Raw genomic sequence first — 23,746 nt, forward strand, 5'->3', positions numbered from 1 at the left:
TTTAAATTTCGGACAGAATTAAATTTCCAAGTTATCGAAGACTAGGATCATGACTAGAAATTTTTATTGGGGCAGTTCCTCTTTATATGAAGGTATCATTTTAATTTGAATTTAAGACGAGACTGTATCAAGCAATGTCAGATCACTAATGGACTAAATTTGCACGTAAGCACAGGATACTAAATAAATATAAATATTGGACATCACATACATTACTTTGATCCCAATGTAAGTAGTAAAGCACTTGTGTTATGGAAAATCAGAAGTAACAACGGTGAATGAACTTTTTCTACATCAACTTGGCCGGGAATCGAACCCGGGACCTCGGAGTGGCGTACCCATGAAAACCGGTGTACACACTACTCGAACACGGAGGTCGCGATACTCTTAATTAACTTGTCTTAGTTCTATGGGACGGTATTTTAATTTAAAATAGATAGGCAGACTAAGAAATAGTCCACTTGATGGAAAGTGCTTATCACCGATAGACATTGTCACTGTAAGAATCAATCATTCCTTAGGTCGCTAATGCACCGGCAACTTGGGAACTAAGATATAATGTCCCTTGTTCCTGTAGAACAGATGCTCAATCACCCTTCAAACCGGGACACAATTCCAACTAAATGTTGTTTTGTATGTGATGAGTAAGTACCTAGCCAGACAGGCTCGCACGAATAACCACCGATTATTTAACCGAAATAATTCAGTCGCAAGACTGTCTCGCTAACTAAAAAAATCCTATGACATTTATTGACTTGACCAAGGATTTGAACCACGGCATCTGGAGTTTTATAACCTAACAAGACCAATGACACAGTCAATAAAATAAAAGATGTATTCACAAAGCGAGCAAAGATTAAAATCATACTTATTATATTTTGAAATTTATTCTAAGAGATTTGCTATTCGTATATAGACTTTTTGAAAATATAGACTAATAACTATCTGACTATATAAATATAATATCAATCAACAATTAACGTCTACAAATAAATAATAATTAAAAACAAACACCGAATAAAACGACAAATTTTCTTTGACCCAGAAATAGTATATCCAAAGCGCTCAAATTTCGCGCCAAAAAGTAAACCCAAAAAGTAAAATGGCAGGCGATGGAGCGATTCTTTTTTTTTAATTTATTACGCTACAAGATATTGTTGTATTAAGCATGAAGATTATATATATAAATTTTAATTATTTGTGCAACAAGAATTTAAAATATTTAATCTAAATTCTATAAAAACTATCTGCGTTTTTGTTACACATTATTACAGAGTCCCCTGACATAGACTCTATTCTAACAAAGCCTTTCGGCGAACTGTCAAATATTAGCCACATACTCAAATCAAAGACAATTTAGACATAGACAATTTTAATACCGTTAAGTAATATGATATATTCGTAATAGTACAAAATCCATCCAATCTTATCTATCCATCAACTTTAATAAAAAAAAATATTATTATTCAATAACAGTTCGTAGTGCATCACACAGACGAGCTTTTATCAAATCACAAGGAATGGATCTAAGGTTCGTTTATCTTTATTCCGTCTTCGATTGGTATAGGGTATAGATGTCATTATGTTTCGACTTCAAATGTCCAACTAAGCTACATCTCTGTATAAAGGACAGAGCACAGTAGTCGCATTTATATCGCCTGTCATCTGCGTGTAACCGCATATGTTCCCTCAGCGTCCATTTCTTACCAAACGACTTCTTGCAGACGTCACACTGAAATTCCCTAACGCCAGTGTGTTTCAACATATGGTGTTTTAATTCTTGACTACCAAAAAAACTCATATTGCATGAATCACAAGCGAATCTTCGTTCTTGTAAATGATCTCTTTTCGTGTGTATAGTTAGGGCACTTTGCGTCGGACATATTTTTCCACAAACTTGGCACTTCACACCCTGTATGTGGACTCCGTGGACAGACGATATGTGTTTCTCTTTCCTTCTTCTCGTACTGAATTTCTCGCCGCAATACCCGCACTTGGATTTCTTTTGCAGATGCACGTGGACTGCCAGTTCGTGAGACCTCTTTTTAATTTGCGTTTCGAATACTTTGGAGCAATGTTTGCAGGCAAACGATCCTTTATTGTGACTCTGATAGTGGAGATTGAATGTGGAACTGTTGACGTATCCCGACCCACATATGTCGCACACATAGTTCTTCGAATGTCGATTCATATGTTCGAGTAACATTTTGAATTTATTGAAAACAATTTTGCACGCTGTACATTTTAGTTCTTGCCCATCGAATTTGAAAGGTACTATGTGATTGTTTATGTCCAAATGGATTGCCTTTCCATGTTCCTTTAAATGGAGCATCATTTCGTCCAGACTTTCGATTTTACTGTTGCATATTACACATTTCAAACCGGTTATATCCAGTTTGGCTAAATAACTCCGAACGTGTTTACCTTTTATGTAATTTCTCTTTTCTTGTTCATCATGGGTTCTCAGTGTATGTTCTTTGAGATCGGCGGGTTTCGTGTAGGCTTCGGAACAAAAACTACACGTGTAGCCGAAATCGTTTTGGCAACGAAGTGGAGTAGCATTTGTATGGACGAGTATTGTGGCGATATTGTCTCCGTGTTTCCTTAATTCATCTCGAAGAGCAGCTATAGCAGTTTTCTTTTTATTTTCACATCGGATTTCCGCTTCGATCTTTGTTCTTTTAGTGTCATCTTGCTTTGATATCTCGTTTCGATGCCCTATAAATAAATGATATATTTTATTGGACATATTTATTTGATTAATGTCGGTAAAAAAGTTGCTGATATTTTTGACAGGCGTGTTTCGATTTTGGCGTAAGTCAAATATAAAGGTAGATACACTAAAATATCAAGACTGTTTATATTAGACTAATGATTTTGTAAGACGTGATATTTTATCCATTATTTTAAACTATACACCTCTAAGGACAAAGTATCATGTCTCCAATTTAAACTTGATTGGTGTAACACGTGTTCAATAAACAAATCTTAAAACTATTTACAAGCGAAGAGTTCATGCTCAGTTTATGAGTAGATTAAGCGTGCCCGTGCTGCACAAAGCACAAACTTGACGCGACTACTTTAATTTGTGTTCGTGTAACGGTGTAGTGTATACACTGTATTATATTGGAAGAAGTCTTCTAGAATAGTAAATCGATGTGTTACCTACTAATTTTAAAATATTTATTATGATGTTCCAGTATCTTTATATATTTTTATTTTATTTTATGATATATGTTGGTGGACGAGCAAATAGGCTAGCTGATGGTAAGTAGTCACCACCGCCCATAGACAATTGCTGTAAGAAATATTTACAATTCCTTAAATCGTCAATGTGCCACCAACCTTGGGAACTAAGATGTTATGGCCCTTGTAGATGACTGCCTCACCCACCCTTCAAACCCTGCTGTTTGGCGATAGAATGTCTGATGAGTGGATAGTACCTACCCATACTGGCTTGCACAGTGTAGCGCTACCGCCCAGTATGACTGGGGTGACGTCATCGATGATATAAAAAAGATGACACGCTTGGTTTCATACCTAATGAGCATTTAAACTAAAGCTGTGTTCATGCCAAAATTAAAAAAAAAAAAAATTTAGACACACATACGCTTTAAATTATAAATTTACACTTTGACATATGTATATCAAATATGGTTGCACTGCTGGTTTTTAGAACCTATTAGTATACGATTTGGTTATAAGCATTATATATTCAGACTTAAATACCAGTAATAGGTACATTGTGTGAACAATTCCGTCTTTCTAACAGTAGGATAGTTTAGGCATAGGTGACGAAGGACGACGAAGACAAAGACAAATCTCCACCTCCAACGAATTCTACGTTCAGCCTGCTTCTCGAAGATGTTGCTACCGAACTATATGATCTGAGATGAAGGTATAACCCTTCCTGACAGATCATATAGCTCGGTAGTATTTCGAGTGATTGCCCTTTGACGTTCATAACGAAACCGATTTTTTAAATAAGACGTCCATGTTTTTGTCTTCGAGTCACATCTGTGATTATCTTGCTTACTGTTAAACAAGTTTTTTGGCGTCTAAACAAATAGACGAAATATGATTTCCATTTTACGAAAAATTAAGAAATTCTTTGTACACATAAATGTTTACTAAAAATAATTTCAATTTCATATTAATATGACGTACATATATGACTATTGGAGTGGGGGGGTCATGTCCTCTATGTCGCCCTTCATAATCATCCTCTCTGAAACGATATATCCATGACAACACGTTGCAATTTTATTTAAAATTACAAAGAAATACTTTTAAAATAATATAAACATTTTATTTTCATATACATATTTCATTCGACAACATTTAATTTAAAACATTAATATACAACAATTATTTAGTGATGTTTAGTATAAAATAATTATTTCTAAATTAATTTATATAATATAGTATTTACATTTTTTCTAATTCAGTATTCTTAATACTGAATTGGACTTCTATTTCAGAGTCCCGTTTTATTGCAAGAAATTAGATATTATTGGCATATTTTTCATGCTGTATAGGCACTATAATCTTTACCACAGGGCACATGGGGCACGTGCTCAGGGACCCCATTCTGATAGGGCTCCGAAGAACCAACAATTTCACACGTTTGTGTTCACGTTGACTGCTATGTATATTTTCGAAATTGCCATATTGGTAAGAAATAACTAACGTGTTTATCAAAAGGCTATTGACGACAGTCCATATTAAAAGTAGAAAGCTGTAGACGTGCTCCGCATGATAGAAATAGATATACTATAGCCATAAGATTGTACAACCAATCAAATTCCTACGAATTTACCAAAAGTAGCGCACCGCTTATTTGAAACTATACTTAAGGCCTGGCTATAAGCAAATTATTTGTACATGGTAGTAAATATCTACCAAAAGGGCCCCAAATTCAAGGGTGCCCAAGGGCCCCAGCATAGCTTGAGACGGCTCTGTATAGGCCTATTTTCCAGTTCATCTAGACTGGCGAATAGACTGGAAAGTGGTCACCACTGTCCATTCACATTAGTACTGTAAGAGATATTTTTCATATCAGTAATGCGCCACAAACCTTGGAAACTAAGAACGTAACATGTTCCTTTAGTTTTCTTGACCGCCAAACCGGAGCCTTGAATTGCGTAAAACTATACTATAACTAGCTGAAACTGCGGCTTTGCCCGCGCGAAATTTATAAAACACAAACTTCCAAACACCGTTTTACCCAAGGGGTACCCCTAAGGAGGGAGTGGAGTTTCGTAAAACACCCTATATAGAACCTACCTGCCAAATTTCGAGTTAGTAAGTGTTATAGTCTCTGAGATTTCGTGATTAATCAGTGAGTGATATTTCACTTTTCTATATGTAGATCAATTTTTTAAAGAATAATTATCGTCGCAATGGTCAATTAACTCGCTTAAGTTAAACATCCTAACACCAGGTCGGAAAATTAAAACTCATTGAGTTCTGCCCAAAAATCTCAGCGTATTGGTAGTAAATTGAGAACTTTTGGAAGATACACCAAGCTGTTGGTATTCCGCCTTGTTTCATTATCAAAACACATATTTAATTCACCTTAATAAACTCTTGTATGGACGTTATCGTTATGTATTTGCTTCGTCCATCAACCTAAAGCTGATACACGTATTGCTTTTGCCAATAACATTTTTGACGCATATCTAAAGATTTATCACTCACGAAGACGTTAAATTAGTTATTTTTTAAATAAATCAACTTAACAAATATAATCTAATTTGTATTATCTGCTGTCCTTGCTTTTAATCTCCGCACACACTCAAAGACATCTGGTATATCGTTACCCCCTCATTGACTTAACATGAACCGGGTGATGAATTCCATCTTCTAAGAATTACATCGTGCGTTACATACAAATGTTCGAAATATCAACCCCGAAAAACACTTATTAATCCTGTGTGTTTGTTTAGTGTCTGCCACGTGAAGAACACGAGCGCAGCGCGTTGATAGCATAACACCAATAATGGTCAAGTCCAAGACCATTGATGAGAACAATTAGGTCTCTTAAAAATCTTTTATGTAGGGAGATCGCCAGAACCTCTTGTTGTGCTGCGAGGCTGCCTTCACTGAATATCCATGTTGTTGGCTATGTTGTTCGAATTACACTTGCTCTCCGTGTTTCGCACGCATGTGACCACGCCAGCTGCACTTTTGCACGAATGCTTGACCACAGTGTTCACACTTAAAACGTCTGTCGTTCGTATGGATCCGCATGTGTTCGCGAAGCGTGTTACGCCGTCCGTAGGACTTCGAACAAACCTCACATTGAAACATCCTAACACCGGTATGTTTGACCATGTGTTTCGTAACTTCGCTCTGCCTGAAGAACTTCATATCGCAAACCGTGCACGTGTGCTGTCTCTCCATCAAGTGATCACGTTTCGTGTGATCGCGCAGCGCACGCTGCGACACGAAGATCTTATCGCACGCCTGACACTCAAAGGTCACTGACCGGACGCCATGGACTTTCACCAAATGCTCCTCTCTCTTCTGATATCTATCAAACTTTTCGTTGCAATAACCGCATTTGTTTAATTTACTCCCATGAATGTGCACTAAGCGCTCGTGCGCTCTCTTCTTCCTCATAGTATTGTAGGTTTTCGTGCAATGGTCGCATTTAAATAAGCCGGTCTGGTGACATTTTATATGGTTCAAGAGTATCGTCCTCGTGACGAATCCAGCGTCGCATTCGTTGCATATGTAATTCCTGAAATGGGTACTCATGTGCTCTTGGAGAACTTTGAATCTATTGAACAAGCTGTAACAAATGATACATCTCAGTTCTTCCCCTTGAAATTTAAATGGAAGAATGTAATTCTTTATATTTCTATGTATAGACTTCCCGTGGACAGTTATGAGGTGATCGATTAGATCATCTACCGTACCCATGCCTTGTTTACAAAGCGTGCAGAGGAGTCCCGTTATATCTAACTTCACAAGATAGGATGATACATATTTTCCTTTAATTAGGCCGCTCTTTGTTGTGTTATCGTGTTGTTCCATGGTATGCTTCTTAAGATCTGCTGAATCAGGGTATTCTTCCGTGCAGAAACAGCACTTGTATCCAATTCCGCCTCTGCAGCGAATCGGTGTTGCGTTGGAACACTCGAATAGTTCGCTGATGTCATTGCCGAAGTTCTCGAATTCGGGGAACATTTTCGTTTGAAACTCCGTTGTTTCGACGTTGTCGTCGTTCGTGTTTGTATCTTGGAGTTTTTTCGTTTTAACTGTTTTGTTGCAGGTGTTGCGTAGTTCTACAAACAAAGGGATACATTATTTTCTCTTTTCTTCAAGGCAAAAACTGGCAACTATGGGATAGCCACATAGAAAACAAAAGACTGTCACCTGATCGTTTCTACTTTAAGTATTCTTGATATAAATATTTCTATCGTTGATAATTTCGTATTCTTTCTAGTACAGTACAAATTTGACTTTTTTTAGCACACATTTTGATTTTGGAATAGATTAAAAATAAAAGGTACTTTACCGAAAACTAAAATATCTTTAAATAAAATTAGTGTTTAGTTTGAATACATTTTTCTATGACATTTTGATCGTTTATTATTACTGTTACAAAACCATATATAACAAAAGTTAGAGCTTTTATGCGCAATAAATTTCACGGTTGTATACACAAGCGATCCCGTGGGGCTCTTCGAAGGGACGGAGACGGTATCGCTGGTTTTTTAGTGGGTATTCCGGTACTGGGTTGCGGGTGAGTCCCACATACCCCCCTTCCTTGGGAAATTGACAAATATGCCCAATATTTACCAACAGCTGGCCTATTCGTCTGTCCGTCTTTCTAAACTGAATAAACTGCCTATAATTGCGTTGAGCTCTGTATTTATACTATAACGATAACTGTAAAATATGACATTAAAAAAATTCGGAGTTTCTTTCGCCAGTACCTCTCACGTCCGAAGTGTATCAGCACCGATGGTAGATTTTTACAATAGGTAAGCGTATCGCTTCTATGTTTATTTTCTTTTTGGCTTTTAACTGTTTAGAAGCTTTAAAGAGCTGTTATTTACGTTCAATAAGTGTTTTACGTTATTGCTTAAGATTTCCTTTAGTATACGTTTATTGATCTCATTAATTGTACAATGTTACCTATTCGATTTTATGTATGGTAGTCTTTTTTTTTTAATTTAATAATTGTGTCATTAGTATCAGTGGAAACTTAGCCGATGTGTGTAATATTGTATATTTTTATGCGATAAGCGTCATCTCATTGTTTGTTTCGCTAAAATAAAATTTAAAAAAAAAAAAGTAAAATATAATTATTTTTTCTAAAGACAATAATTGTACACAATAATCGATACGTTACCACAGATGTAATATATAATCTAAAAAGGAGTTACCAAAGTATTATAAAGAATTAAAATATTACTCATAATAAAAAAAAAAGTTAATCAAGGCCATTATTACACGTTAAAACTTGAAATGTTATAAAAGAAAACGACTTCAATAAAAACACAACATATTTATTTACAAAACCATTCAAAACATATAAGTTAAACTAAGACTAAACTTGCTCCCCGTGCTTCGCCCGCATGTGTCCGCGCCAGCTGCACTTCTGCACGAACGCCTGCCCGCAGAGCTCGCACTTGAACCGCCTGTCATTCGCGTGTATCCGCATGTGTTCGCGCAGGGTCGACTTCCGTCCGTACGCCTTATTGCACACGACGCACTGATAATCCTTCTCCCCTGTGTGCTTGACCATATGCTTCTTCAATTCTATATTCTTATAGAAACCTAGGTTACAGTAGGTACACTTGAACGGTCGAAGCATCAAGTGGAAGCTTCTAATATGAGTCCGCAAAGACTTCTGACTGTTATAAGTTTTGCTGCACGCTTGGCAATTGTATGTTAGTTTAGCCGCGCTGTGCACGACCACCTCGTGCTCCTTCTTCTTCGCTATATCTATGAACTTCTCCCCGCAATAGCCACACTTGTGACGTTTATTGTTGAACATATGAACGGACCGCTCGTGGTCGAGTCGACGGATCCGCGTCGTGAAAACTTTCGCACAGAACTGGCACGTGAACACGCCCGTCTCGTGCCTGTAGCCGTGCGATTGTAACGATCTCTTATTTATGAAACCGCGACCGCACTCCTCGCACGCGTAGTTCTTGTAATGATTCAAGTTCACGTGATCGTTGAGCACTTTGAAACTTAGGAATTCCTCGGAACATACCGCGCATTTTAGTGTATCGCTTTCGAATTTGAATGGGACGAGGTGATTGTGGACGTCCGTGTTTATTTTTATGTTATGCTCCAATCTAAGGTGATCGAGCAAGTTCTCCAGGGAGTCAATACTTTCTTCGCAAACTTTGCACATTAGGTCCGTCAAATCCAATTTAACGCTTCGATCAGATATGATATTAACTCTGAGCATGTTCTCGCTGAAATGTTCGACTAATGTGTGTTCTTTCAGATCCGTCGGCTTTTCGTATTCGACTGAACAGAAGAAACATCCGTATCCAGTTCGCACGAATCCTTTAAACGGCGTCGCGTTCGTATATTTCATTATATAGTCCACGTTCTCTTGACGTTTCTGTAAGTCGGGTCGTCTCCGTTTCTTCGAATTCTCCGTGTCTTCCAGTAGTTGCCTTCCTGTGGCAAAATTGCAATTGATTAGTAGTAATATTATTATATCGTTAATATTAAACAACGATCTCACTTATAAACAATGTTTAGGTATAGTTTAATTTCTTCCTTTCAATCATTTCGTTCGAACGACGAAGACATAATTTTTTATCAGTTAAGCTATTCTGTAAGAAAATCGAAATCACTGCTGAACACGAGCGTGAAATATCAGAATGTGATATTGACTATAGTAAGTATCAAATGTACAACATCAAAAGGGCGTATCAGCATATGTCGGTCAACATTTGACGAGAGGGATACGAAGTTACCTATTACTATGAGTGTTTTATGTAAAGAGCCTACTTCAACAACGTAGGTATGTTTTGATTGATTACTTGTGGAAAAGTATCAAGGTGCTGTTATGGTAAGTGTCCAAAAAATAATACATAATCCCTATATAACACATAGGTAAAGCTGTACTAATAATAATGACTACAACGAAATACAATTTAAATTGCATTTATGCAAAGACCTTTATTAAATGTATTAAACCTCGCCCAATTGCCTCCACTGGTGACAGGATTCCTGGTTCATTTTTTGCCCGGATGATCGGATTTGAGATGCAAAAAAATGTTGCTAGGAATCATGCTACTATTCCAGGCGGTCATGATTTATACAGTAACTGTATTAATTGTTTTCTGTATATAGTTAACGCTTTGTATAAATTAAAATTGTACCAATTTATCTCTCAATTTATAATCTTGTAGACAGAATAATCATTTCAGCCGTAAATACACAAATTTTAGACAATCTATAAAATCTCAGCTACACAAAAACATGGAAGGATATGTTCAGAGGAACGAAATCTAAAAGGTTTAAACGTAATTATTAATTTACTCAATTATGACGCCTATTTATGCCAAAAGTTCCGGAATTCGAGGAGAAAATAACGATCTACATAAAACGTCCATATTGAATGACAAACACACGTTAGCGGTTTTTTAATAAGCAGAAAAATTGATCACTAAAGTCTCATCACAATTGGATGATAGGAACGCATAGAAAACAAATATGTATATAAAGAAAAACACTTTTGTTTATGTAACAATAGTTGTCGTCCGATTCACTCGTTTTAGGGTTTGGATGTCGGGCGTTACGCATAAAAGTCCTCCCTTTGGACACAACTCTTGCTTCATACCAAACATCATCAAATTCGGTTCAGAGGATTGGTCTTCAAAGACATATATATAACACTTTCGTATTTATAATATTCGTATAGATAAGGAACTAATTATTTTATACATAAAAAAACAACAGTTCAATCTAAATACAGGCTATCGTTTTTCATGTTTCATCGTTTCCAGAATTAAATTCATTTAGAACACGAGTACTTTAAACGAAGTGGCATTCCCAAACGACACATGGCAAAATATGGGGCAGGGCAGACAGATGGCTGACGCAAGTAGTTATTGAAAATAATTGCGAAGAAACAAATGAAATCTGCTACATTCGCCGGATGCCGCTAATTAGTAATTTATAATTGATTCTTGGGTATATCCCAAAAGTGTATGTAAAATGCCAAAATTCAAATATTTGTTTATCGTTTAAAGTTTTAGTGATATTAAATAATTACTTCGGGTACACACTGAATTATTTTTTTGATTTCCACTCTAATATAGGTTTTAAAATTACTAAATAAGGGCCGATGATACGCTGACCGATTTCGGTCAATTCGTCCATTCTCGAAGAGACAAGCCAACGGTATTGTCGATATTATTGTACACAACTCTCTAATCCCTCAATCTTATACTTCTTTTTTCACGTTAAACGTCAAATATCTTTATTAAATATAAAAGCATAATACTTATTAATTGTTAAAAAAAACTGTCATCGGTTCAAAACATGATCGTTGTTGATTGTGTTGTTTAAAAAACATGATCAGAATTTTACTCATACGTTTGTAGAAATAATCCAATACAAATTTAAGCTTCCATTTGTAACATAAATTTTGTTTTTGTTAAAATCTCTAAGAACTTCAACACTACACAGAAAATTAAATCAAGAAAAACATTATTCAAGTCACCAGTACTGTTGAATCGTCATTTTACAGAATTGTATTAAACTTAAAGCTCCCACTACTTCCCTTTTCAAATACATTCGAAGTACAAAGCTATGTCAATAAAATACAAATAAATCAATGTAACATACCCTAATATAAAACACGATTTTTTTAATAAATCTGAGAACTTAATAAACTATTTTAATTTTACTAGAGACATCTAACGGTTAAAAAACATACTAAATATTAAAATTAAACACTTACCTTACGTTCCCTATTTTTGAACGAAACAGCAACGAAACACTCACGTCCAGAAAAAAAAGGTTCAAAAAAGAAATTCAGTGTCCCGTCGTAACAAAAAACATATAAGAAAAAATTATTAAATGACTCAATAAAATTTTATTAAAAACGATTTCGTACAGGTTATAAAACATACCGTCTAAACTGATCAATTATTGGAATTAAAAAAAATATATCAAGAATTTTGTATATAAAAATATTAGAGTATAAAGGTAAGGAGATGTATCTTCGTGTTTAAAAAGTGTCCCTCAAAATGTATGAAATTAAAATGTTGCTACTGGAGTTAAGAGATTAAAATTTTAATCTAATCTAATAAGTTAATCGTATTTTTTAAATAGCTATTTTTAAATTAATCTGTTAATAATATTGCCGTATATTAGTTGATAAACACATAAATGTTTACTTCAAGTGAGCTATAGTGGCACGATTGTGACAACTTAAGGAACCTTTATTTAATATATGAGACACTTCTGCTTAGTAGTCTAGAGACTCCATAGGCAAACAAGAGTGGACTCCATATATTACGACTAACAATTTTATTTTTCTTTTATTTTTGAAAATCATACGAAGTTATTTAGTTCTTTACCAACAATTTCATATACAGTCAAGGTCAAAATTGTTTATACTCTCCGCATGCCATTAGAATCGACTATAGGAGGTTTAGAGAGGTAGGATATTCTATTGGAGGTGACCACTTACCATCGAACAGAATATATATGATGCCCTGTGTTACCATAATCTATATAAAATACATAAAAATTAAAATATAATGTAAATAAGATACAATAAATTTTGATACTCACTAGCAATGGCTGAGCTGATTGCCTTCCTCGGTACACTATAAAGTATCGACGCCTTGTTTTGTGATAAAGCCTTAGTCCTGACAGCTTCTAGACACTTCTCTAAATCATCATCCGTGTACTTCTTGCTTCTTCTGTTTATCATCAATACATCTTTTTCCTGTTTCACTTGAGGTCTCTCGATTTTTATATCTGAAATTTTTATCGAAAATAGTCGAAATCCGTCTGTAGCATCTATAAGATCTAACACATAATTTAAAATTTGTAGTGAATTTCTTTAAAATAAATTGATCGTCACCTTTCAATTTTAAATATCTAAATTAGTGTCATTAGCAGAAAATACCATCTCGTCATACAAAACATCAAATAGGTCACTTATATATATGCGGAAGAGAAATGGACTTAGAATAGATCCTTGCGGAACCCGAATTACATAAAGCCTTTCAATTTCTTTGCTAACATACGAAATCTTGAGATTAACAGAGGATTATCTTATGCTGTAGTGATGCTTACTGACAAGCCATGGTATGTCTTTTCTTGTATATCACAATAATCAAACTGACTAGACCAGCGAGACTTGAGGTGAAGGAATAATAGCCTCAATTGCGAGGATTTGAAGTTTGATCACTGGCAATTGCAAAACACCTTACCAATACCGACTAGATTTTGGCTAATACAACCCCGGAAATAATCCCAGGTCCCAGTAACCTAGTATGGTGTGCGCCTCTTCATTATAAAGCTTCGTTTACGTTATGAGAATTTAGTGATGCTCTGTTTATGAATCACCAATATTTAGATAAAAATCAATTGAATATAGTTTTGTTTTGATTTGTAATCCTATTTGGACTTAGTGTCCTAACCAAAAAAGTCTCTGTACAAAGGTTTTAGTACAAAATTTAATTAGTTGGAACGGGGAGCAACCTTTAATTACTTTGAATACATCAAAATGATCTTATCATATCTACCTGATTCATCTCTCTCATTGTCATCTTCTAAAAATTCTATACTTAAATATTCTGTTTCTATTTCATCTTCTGATTCCTCCTCCTGCTTGATGTGTTCAGTCGTTACTGAAAGATATACAATAAAAAATATGACAAAAATTGTCATTATTATATTACCTGATTATAAACTTTTCTTTTAAATTTCAGTTGATTAAAATTGTGACCTAGGGTAACTCATTGAACAGGTGCAAATTTTTATTAAACATTTTTTTTCCTTTTTTGTTATAGGTAGGCAGTCAAGCAAAAGGTACCTGATAGTAGATGGTTACCACTGCATTCCTTACATTGTCAATGTGCAAACCAACATTGGAAACTAAGATGTTATGTCCCTTGTGGATATGTCCTCAAAAATTATGTACCTTTATAATAGTAAACATTTTTTTAGAATCGGTATATTAATTTCAAAGATTATCCCCTATGCACAAACAATACTTCTTTATAATACTTGTATAGATTTAATTTAATTATCTTTACTAGTGCTCCAAATATAAAATCTGTTTCAAAATTTTTAAAAAATTTTTGCTACACCTATTAAATTTTTTTTTTTTGTAATACTATAAACTTTCTAAACAAAAAAATTAAGAAAATCTGTTAACAAACAGATGAGCAATAGGTATCGTTTTGCTGTGCCTTTGCCAGTATTAATAATTTTTATTTACACACCATTCTTTAATTGTTCCAAAATCAAATGCTCCGTGTATAATATCTCTTTTTTAAAGTTAATGGCATCTCGGAGACGAGACACACAGGTCTCACATATATGTTCCATCTCTGTGTCTCCTGGTGGTTGTTCCCACTGAAAGATTCAAACATTCTTGATTCAAGTAGGTTCTTATACCATTTAATCAAAATGATACAGTATTCAATTAAATGTATATATATATAAATGAAAATCGGCAAGAAACTAAGTTGTTACGCTTTTATAATCATTTACATAGGTTTGTTATATATACAATTCAGTTATTATTTATCTAACAACAACGAATTCTAACTTCACGCTGTTTAAACATACATTGACTTCTAGCGAGTTCAAAGCCATATTTATTATTGTTATTATTACACAGTATCCTTGAAACAGTACTTGTTTATAAAAAATATATTGTATAAACTCTAATATAAGCATCAAAATACTCACAGAAAGAGCAAAACAGTCCGTCAACATTTCCCCATAAATCTCTCGTTCACCATCTCTGTAATACTCCGTCCACATATTCTTTAAACCTACTTCATCCAAGCAACATTTACATCTATATAAATATTCACCTCTTTTGCTTTTCCCCATAATAACTTGTATATTTTTAAATCGGAAAAACTACAAAAATATTATATTAAAGTGGCATTTGGTAATTAGATTTGACAGTTGAGCAGTTGCATCAGGGATGCTCGTTTTATATCGATAATTTAAAAATCGTAAATAAGCGATTATTGACATAATTAACATCGAAATATCGGTAATTCACATTTTGAGATTTGAATTTAAGATCATTTTTTTCGATTTCAGTTAACAAAGCATTTTGTCAGTAAAATTTGTAATGACATAAGCATTGTGAAATAAGGTAAGGTATCAAGTTGTCTATTTGGGGCGACTTGAAACTTAAATGGCGATTTATTAAGCAACTTCATAGTTTTTATGTCTAAGTGTGCTCATTATAAAAAATCACTGAAATCGTTTTATAACAAAATGCCGAAAGAAGTGTTACTTCACAAATTGTTAATGGTACAAATTTTAATTATAATGATTATATGATAATATGTCTTAAAATGTTATAAATATGAAAGTTCTGATTTTTTTTCCGTTTCTGCTAGTTAAAATTTGACACAATTGGACTTACGGATGTATGCGTTGCTCTTGTAAGATTTTTTTTATATATGTCATCTCTTATACACGTGACACGGGCATAATATTTTGCGCTCAACTATTACAACATTGATAGAGGTCAGAAAATAAAAATAAATAAACACGTCGTTTAGAGTCTGTATTTATTGCATACGGACAAAACGTAAAAAAAAAACCTTCTTGATTATATTCAAATAAGCATTTATTTTAAAACTTACATGTAAATATCACAATAAATAAATTAAAAAACTTTATACAGCAATTAATGTCCGGTCGTTGAGTTTTAATACTTACTGATATAATTAGTTAAGTGAAATAGTGTTGTATTATAAATAAAGATATATATTAAAAAATATATTTGCATAGCTTAATATAGCTGAGCTATTAGCAAAACTCATGGAATAGACGAGACATGCTAATAAACAACTTACATTACTGATATGGAGTAGGCTGATTTCCGAACGCAAAGATTATGTATTCCTGACAGGCTAATCATCGAATCGATGGAGTAAATTTGTTATTATAATAGTATTAACAAAACAAATTTACTTTTAATAAATTTATTACATGAATATAAAAATAATAATTAATTAATAACAAAATACTTTAATCAATTTTTGGTTCGCTAATATTATTACAAAAACAGTTTAACAATGATGCGCCTGACCGTATATCACGCTGCTTCCCGCCAAAAAGCGAATGAATTTAAAAGCCAACTGACAGCTTGACGTATGACGTTCGGAAAGTCACACTAATTCTCCTTATAATACAATACTTTTTTAATGAACTACTTAAATAAAGTTATACTTCCAAAGTTCCGATAGCAATTTCGCAACATTTCAAACAAAATTTTGTCACGAATCCATAATAAATACCATAGATTATTCAACATCTAGACCAATGATGTCCTGTCAATTAAATATCAAAACTGCTTTCCATTGGATTAGGCTGAGGTAAAAGATCTCGGTCACACTTATAACTAGCCTACAAGTGACATCATAAGTTTGATTCTGATAAAATAAGTATTGCACCAAATAATAATATTTAATTTCACAAACTATACAAAAGCGAAATACCACTCACTGATTAATCACGAAATCTCAGAAACTAAAATACCTACGAACTTAAAATTTGGCAGGTAGGTTCCTTATAAGGTGTAGACATCCACTAAGAATTCCGCATTTTACGAAAGTCTTAAAAATGTAAAACGGGTTGGAAGTTTGTATGAAAGTCCTATATTTTTGTAGTATATAAGGACATTCTTCAGTTGATTTAGTATCAGCCGTAATTATATTTCACACGTGCGAACCAGGGACGGGTCGCTAGTTTAAAATAAAATTAAAACAAACTGTAAAACTCTTTAATCATCGATCGATGTATTAAATTCCTTATGCATTTGACAATGCTTTTTCAAATTGATCATCCTTGTAAAGCTCTCACCACACAGACCGCACAGGAAATTCCTCTCACCAGTATGACGGACCATATGATTCTTCAATTCATATTTCATGAGGAAAGATTTATCGCACTGTTTACATTGATGTTTCTTCTCGGCACCGTGCCGTCTCCTCATGTGAGCCAGGAAGTAAGGCTTCCATGTATAACAATTACCACAAAACTCACAAGTCATCACTTTCACTTTTTCCGTATGGTGTTTCGTCACATGTACGTGTCTTTGGAACAGTCCAACGAACTTCTCCGGACAATACAAACATTTTATCGTACTCTCTTGGTTGTGGACGAGGCTGACGTGCTTGGATCGATACTTGTCCAAGGTAAACACTTTGTCACACACATCACAGGGATAGCTGCCCACCTTGTGGACATTTAAGTGTTTGTCCAGGCGAGTAGCTGATAGGAATGTATCACCACATTCATAGCATATGTAATTGCTGTAGTGGTTGTTCATATGACTGTCGAGGTGTCCGAAGTTGTGGAAATTCTGGCGGCACAGGACACACTTCAAATCCGAGTCCAGGGCATAGGGTATGACCTTGGAATAGGCGTGGTCGAATTCCAAATCGTGGACTTCTGCGAGGTGGACGAATACGTGGTTCCAGTCCGGCAGCAGCATGTAACACCTCCTGCAGTGGAGCTCATCGACGTCTAGTTTTATGATTTCGTTCAACCATTGAGGCCGCATGTAAATTTCTATTTTCGTGCGTTCGTGGGCGTGTTTCGTTCTCGTGTGTTTCCTTAAATCGTCCGGATCTTCGAAGGTCGGTCCCTCAGTGGAACAATAGAAGCAATAGTATCTGGTGGTTTTCGTTTTGAATGGTATTGCTGTTGTATGAAGCAGGATTGCCTTTATCTCCTCTATTAATTGGAAATGTTTTTCGTTGTTCAATTCTTTGGTTTCATCTCCTGAAATAAAAAAAATAAAAAATAATAATGATTATTACTAAACCCGACATATGTAGAAATATAGTCTATTCCAACCACAAGAGGACAAAAACCAAATAAACAACATTTGACATCGATTTGACGCGATCACTTGTCGAAAGCATTGAATTATCTATGACATTCACTATGGACTTGTGAATGGCGTTTTGAAAGTTATCGAAACTTTGGGGAATATAATTAAAGTGGATATAATCAGTAAACTGTAATAGTGTTGTATTATAAATAAGATATATTAGTCAAAAACTCTTAGCAGTGTACAATATAGCTGAGCTGTTATCAAATCGCGTGCCATACGTAAATCAACAAGGTTTGTTTAACTTTATTCCTTCTCCGATTGGAATAGACTATATTTACTCGCATACTCCCAAGGTCTCGTGTGTTCCTGATGGTAGACGAAGACACGCTTGATCATCCAAACGTATTTGTGAATCTATTTCAATAAACACTTACCGTCTCCCCCGTCGACGTTAACCTTCACAGTGAGGGTTTTCTTGGGCACTCCGTAGGCGACGGCTGCGCTTGCGCACGTCATCTCCCCACTGCGGACAGCTTCCACAGCGCGACGAAGGTCCTGCAGGGTGTATTGCTTGTACTGCTTCGTGCGTTCGCTCTTCTTCTTTTTCTTCGGCCATTTCCGTTTGGGTGACTGGGGACTCGGCACCTCTGGGGTCCAGGAGCCTTGACTTGATTCCTCTGGATTTAATTGTAAGACGAGTGGTTTTTCTAAAGAAAACAAAATCTGGACTTTACATAAATGACAAACAACTAGAATTCGGAATTAACTAAACAAGGAAACTCACATATATATCATTCATGAAGTATATATATATAAATATATATTTTAAAGCTTTCATATAACTTCTTACACTAGAACATAAAATTAGTACATCGCGTATGGACGTTGTGACTGTCTGCACCTCGAACCACTGACCAAGCATTTTTCTTCGGATTACTGTGTTATATGTCATTATTATTAATATAAGATAGACAGACTCGCAAATGGGTCACCCGATGGTAAGTGGTCACCACTGCTTATAGATTTACTGTAGTAAATATTAACCATGGCTTACATCGCCAACGTATCATCAACCTTGGGAACTAAAATGTTGTATTCTTGGTACTTATTGGAACTGGGTCACTCACCTCTCAAACCGCAACACAGAAAAACTAAGTACAAATCCCTACCATAAACGGCGCTAAAGTTTAAAATAGGTGTAATTTGAAAGTTCTGCGAGTATTACCAAAAAATTAAACACAATCACAACAAATTTGTCTAAATGATGCAGCAATACCTTGGGTGGCTTGGTCTTCCGTCTCAAGATACTCCACTTGCTCGTATTCATCCTCTGGGGGGATGGAGGGGACCGTAATCGGGTCCCCTTCAGGGTCATTACCTAAAATAAATGCTCACACTCTCAACAGCCGTCGATAAACACCAAGAGTACAGAAACTCATAGATTTTAACCGCAAAACTAGAGTCTATACCAATCAAAAGAGTAAAGATAAATGAGGATTGTTTGATTAGATTTAGATATTCCATACGATTTTCTGATAGCTCAACGTTATTACACTACAATCAGTTCTTGATTAATATATCTCTATTTATAATACAAGACTATTCCACCAGTGGCGTAGCTAGGTGGGCAAGGGCCCCGGTGCATAGGAAAAGAATCCCCCCCCCCTCTTTAAATTACATTGCCCTTCAAAATTATAGATAGGAAAAAAATATCTTCTCAGTAGGATCGAGGTTATCTAGCTCCAGGTGGTGGCGAGTTGGCTGACCCGCTCTTTTCAAAGCTTAGGTTAGAGGGCCCCCTGAGCTCTGGGGCCTCGGTGCATTGCTCCACGCCACTGTACACCGAACTATCCACTTAAATTTTACTCCTAAAATACCGATAACGACTTCGCTGAAATTTAAAACGTAATTTTCAACGAATCCATATTGAATGATATCCACTATGGATTATTAAAGCTCCCGACCAATGATATCGCGGCAATTCAAGGTCAAAGTTGTTTGTTCGTCTTTACTCTTGTGATTGGAATAAGCTCTAGTTTCTCTTCTTATCGGTAAAATCACCATTCGAAACTGTTGCGAACTTTAAATTTAAACGAATATTTTATAAAAAGAGCCTACTTGAATTTACACTAATATGACTTGAGATGTTTGGAATACATGCATCTTAACCGATGATTGCGGGTTCGACCCAAGCAAGCACCACTGAATTATCACGTGCTTAATTTGAATATATAATTAATATAGTGCTCGGTGAAGGAAAACATCGTGAGGAAACCTGCATGTGTCTAATTTCGTCAAAATTCTACCACATGTGTATCCACCAATCCGTATTGGTGCGTGGTGGAATAAGCTCAAAACCTTCTCCTCAAAGGGAGAGAATGCCTTAGCCCAGCAGTGGGGATTTTACAGTCTGTTACCTTTAAACCGTTACCCATTTACTCCCTCGAAGGTCCTCAACCGGGACTCGAAACTATCTACATTATATCAAACAAAACTTCATCGAAATTGGTTCAGCAGCTTAAGCGTGACAAGGTAACGTAACTTTAGCATTTATTATATTAGAATGTCTGTCTGTTACGCTTTAAATAATACGCTTTATATGTCAAAATCAAAATATACTTTATTCAAGTAGGCATTTACAAGCACTTTTGAATCGTCATTTAACAAACTATTTAAAGTAAAGCTACCACCGGTTCGGAATGTAGATTCTACCGAGAAGAACCGGTAAGAAACTCAGTAGTTACTCTTTTTCAACATATAAAAATACAGTCATGTTAGTTAAATACAATTATATATGTATGTTATGTCTCCTGCCTGGAAGTCGACAAGCATTAACTCCACGCTTTTTTGTCATCAATATAATCTTGTATCGAATAATATGCCTTCTTCACCAATGTATTTTTTACAATTGACTTGAATCTATGAAACGGCAAAGTTAAAAATGTCTGCGGAATTTTATTATACAAGCGGATACCTTGCCCCAAGAATGATTTATTGACTTTGCGGAGTCGGAAACTTGTCAAAGTATAGTTTGTTTTTTATTAATAAAAAAAAAAAACACTTACAATCATTTATAGTTTCTTCTAAGTAACTATATTCGTATCCGTCTTGAGATAAACGATGAACTGTGTCGTCATCCTTGGATGGAGAATATTCATCTTTGACGACAATTTCTAGTAAAAAATATTACAAATTTTAACGCTTTGCTGCAAAAACTTATCGCTTCAAACAGTCCCTATGTCAATAAAGGGTTAATCATTATTTACTAGTATTCGCCTAGTCATCAAATCAAATCAAATCAAAATCAATTTATTCAAGTAAACTTCGCAATGAAGCGTTTTTGAATCGTCAATATTTAAACACTACCACCGTTTCGGAAAGCAGCCTCCAGCGAGAAGAAACGGCAAGAAACTCGCATAGTTGCTCTTTTCAAATAAATAGATTTATAATGCTGTTTCTTTACAATAATTACTGTCCTGTGATGGAACCCGAGCCAGTGTCCAGGCGTTTTTTTCTAAAAAGTATTCTTTTAATGAATAATAAGATTTATTTATTAATTTAGTCTTAATAAACTCTTTAAATAGTGGTCGAAACGACCATACGATTATTGAAAAAGAGTACCATTACGCCTTCAAAATTAAATTGAGCCTGTAATCGCGACCGTCCGTTCAATCTCTATCGCACGTGACATTGGCGAAATAATGAGCGCCATCAGCACAAATAAAAAAAAAAATATATTGAAAAATTTATAAAATATATATACCAATATATATATAGATATTGATTCAACTTATACAGATAATAAATAAATATATTACCATAGAACACATGTTGTTACCAGCATACTTAACAAGTAGTGTCGCCAGGATAATACTAAAGCCGGACTGTCTGTTGTACTTCATCTTGAGTCATTCAACACATTACAGACAGAGAGACGGACATGGGGTAAATTTTGTTTTACAATATATAGCATTTTAATATGAATAACAAGGAAATGATAAAAATAGATGGAGTTCACATATGACTAATCATAAATAAAAATATATTTATTAATAAATACCATTCGATAAAATTTCTTCCGTGGACAATATCTCTTGTTTAAAACATACAGCCTCTCGGAGTCGTGACACGCATAAATTGCAAATGAATTCATCATCTTCCGATGGCTGCCACTGGAATTAAATAACGATTAGGGTCTTCAAATTTTCTAATAACACATTACCTTAACGAAAGCTCCATTTCTAACAACATCATTTGTTATTTATAGATATTTTGTGTGATATTGGTAGGTAGGCATTTGGGGTACCTATGCGGTCCTTCTTTCATCCCTTTCATAACCAACATGCCTCCAACCTTGGGATCTAAGATGTTGTCTCCAATGTCCCTGTAGTTACACTGACTCACCCCTCGAACAGGAACACAATAATACTGAGTATTGCTATTCATTGGTACAATATATAATGAGTAGGTGATACCTACCCAGACGGGCTTGTACAAAACCCTACCGATGAGTAAGAGATATTGTAAATAGGTCAAAATAAATTAGACGAGACGCTTTATAAGTATGTGGTGTCTAGTAAAGTACAAAACATAGTAATTATAATATTACTATTAGGCAATCAGGGTATTATTAATTATTATATGTACAATTAAATTGGATATGAGTAATTTGAATAGTGTTGTATTAAAACTGTTTATAGCAAAGCTCTTAGAAAATCATGAGGAATGTATAATCTAAGGGTTGTTCACCTTAAGTCCTTCTTCAATTAGAATCGGTTATACATAACACTATGTTTTCACTACATATATATATATATTTAAGCCTTTATTAGGCACAGTTACTATATACATTATAACACAAAATTACTAAATTATTCAATATCATTAACGTCAAAATATATTACAACAGAAATGTATGTCGATTACAAGTGTGATATTAGTAAGAAATTATCATATTCGTAAATAAAATACATATAGATAATATGATTTATAAAAAAAAAAAGAAACTTAAATAAAATAAAAATTATTTAATTACAGTTAAATAAATATAATAATAAAATTATAAACATTTAAATCAGTTATGGATTAATAATGTTCTAATAATGAAAATTACCTAATCTTGTGTAGATTGGTATTTTAGAATATATGAGAGGCAGCTTCATCGCTTTTTTTTCAATTTCTTTAATTATTCAATTTATTTAACTTAATAAATAAAAATTTTGGTCAAGCAAAACTTAATGTAATTCTTTCGCCTTGTTAGTCTTTTAAAACAGGAATTATGTTAAACGTAGAGTTGAGTTTTTAATTTTAAAATTAAATAAATTCTACTCTAAACTTACCGGTAAAGCGAAACATTCTATCAAAAGAAGTCCGTATATTTCTTGTTCACCATCGTAATCATGTACGTCCCACAGGGCTTTAAGTTCCTTATCATCCAAGCAGCATTTGCATTTACGAATATATTCTTCAACGTTAATTCCACCAACTAGACTCAAACTCATGTTCAACTGAGTATATTTTTAATTTACAAACAAATAACTATCAAAGGTACTTTTTCCTAAATTGTTGACTTGGAAACGAGTCTTTTGCAAATCGACGAAAACCTTTTCTAACCTGTCATAGGGCTGTACCTCCCTAAGCAATCTTTTAAGACATTTTATCGATATACCATCCGAAAGTGTCGAGAAAATTGAAGATGCA

The 23,746-nt window shown here is 34.6% G+C and overlaps 2 protein-coding genes across 4 annotated transcripts; both read right to left on the reverse strand.

The window, feature by feature from the left end:
• Positions 1-1,518: 1,518 nt before the first annotated feature.
• On the reverse strand, positions 1,519-15,142 carry LOC113395904 (gastrula zinc finger protein XlCGF26.1-like). Of its 3 annotated transcripts, none has more exons than XM_064219592.1 (5): positions 14,926-15,142; positions 14,454-14,586; positions 13,752-13,856; positions 12,790-12,978; positions 1,519-2,718 (listed from the first exon to the last, which is right to left on the reverse strand). In XM_064219592.1, exons 1-5 carry the CDS (start codon positions 15,070-15,072, stop codon positions 1,544-1,546), a joined length of 1,749 nt encoding a protein of 582 aa, XP_064075662.1. In that variant the 5' UTR covers positions 15,073-15,142; the 3' UTR covers positions 1,519-1,543. The 3 variants fall into 3 exon arrangements, with proteins under 3 accessions (XP_064075662.1, XP_026489421.2, XP_026489422.1); XM_026633636.2 differs by lacking the exon at positions 1,519-2,718 and adding an exon at positions 5,893-7,292; XM_026633637.2 differs by lacking the exon at positions 1,519-2,718 and adding an exon at positions 8,524-9,654.
• A 1,831-nt stretch (positions 15,143-16,973) lies between these two features.
• Positions 16,974-23,653, reverse strand: LOC113395903 (zinc finger and BTB domain-containing protein 17-like). Its single transcript, XM_026633635.2, has 6 exons — positions 23,386-23,653; positions 22,107-22,218; positions 21,112-21,219; positions 19,323-19,424; positions 18,481-18,753; positions 16,974-17,991 (listed from the first exon to the last, which is right to left on the reverse strand). Exons 1-6 carry the CDS (start codon positions 23,545-23,547, stop codon positions 16,988-16,990), a joined length of 1,761 nt encoding a protein of 586 aa, XP_026489420.2. The 5' UTR covers positions 23,548-23,653; the 3' UTR covers positions 16,974-16,987.
• Between the last annotated feature and the right edge of the window lie 93 nt (positions 23,654-23,746).

Source organism: Vanessa tameamea, chromosome 29 (assembly GCF_037043105.1).
Source record: "Vanessa tameamea isolate UH-Manoa-2023 chromosome 29, ilVanTame1 primary haplotype, whole genome shotgun sequence".
NCBI lineage: Eukaryota > Metazoa > Arthropoda > Insecta > Lepidoptera > Nymphalidae > Vanessa > Vanessa tameamea.

Excerpts from the sequence above, each read along its gene's own strand:
- LOC113395904 (XM_064219592.1), bottom strand. The coding sequence starts at position 15,072 with ATGGGGAAAAGCAAAAGAGGTGAATATTTATATAGATGTAAATGTTGC. Across the intron at positions 13,857-14,453 it reads TTTGGAACAATTAAAGAATG|TAACGACTGAACACATCAAG; the intron begins GTGTGTAAATAA and ends TATATCTTTCAG. Across the intron at positions 2,719-12,789 it reads AATCAGCTCAGCCATTGCTA|GGCATCGAAACGAGATATCA; the intron begins GTGAGTATCAAA and ends ATTTATTTATAG.
- LOC113395903 (XM_026633635.2), bottom strand. The coding sequence starts at position 23,547 with ATGAGTTTGAGTCTAGTTGGTGGAATTAACGTTGAAGAATATATTCGT. Across the intron at positions 19,425-21,111 it reads AGAAGAAACTATAAATGATT|GTAATGACCCTGAAGGGGAC; the intron begins GTAAGTGTTTTT and ends CATTTATTTTAG. Across the intron at positions 18,754-19,322 it reads GGAAGACCAAGCCACCCAAG|AAAAACCACTCGTCTTACAA; the intron begins GTATTGCTGCAT and ends TGTTTTCTTTAG.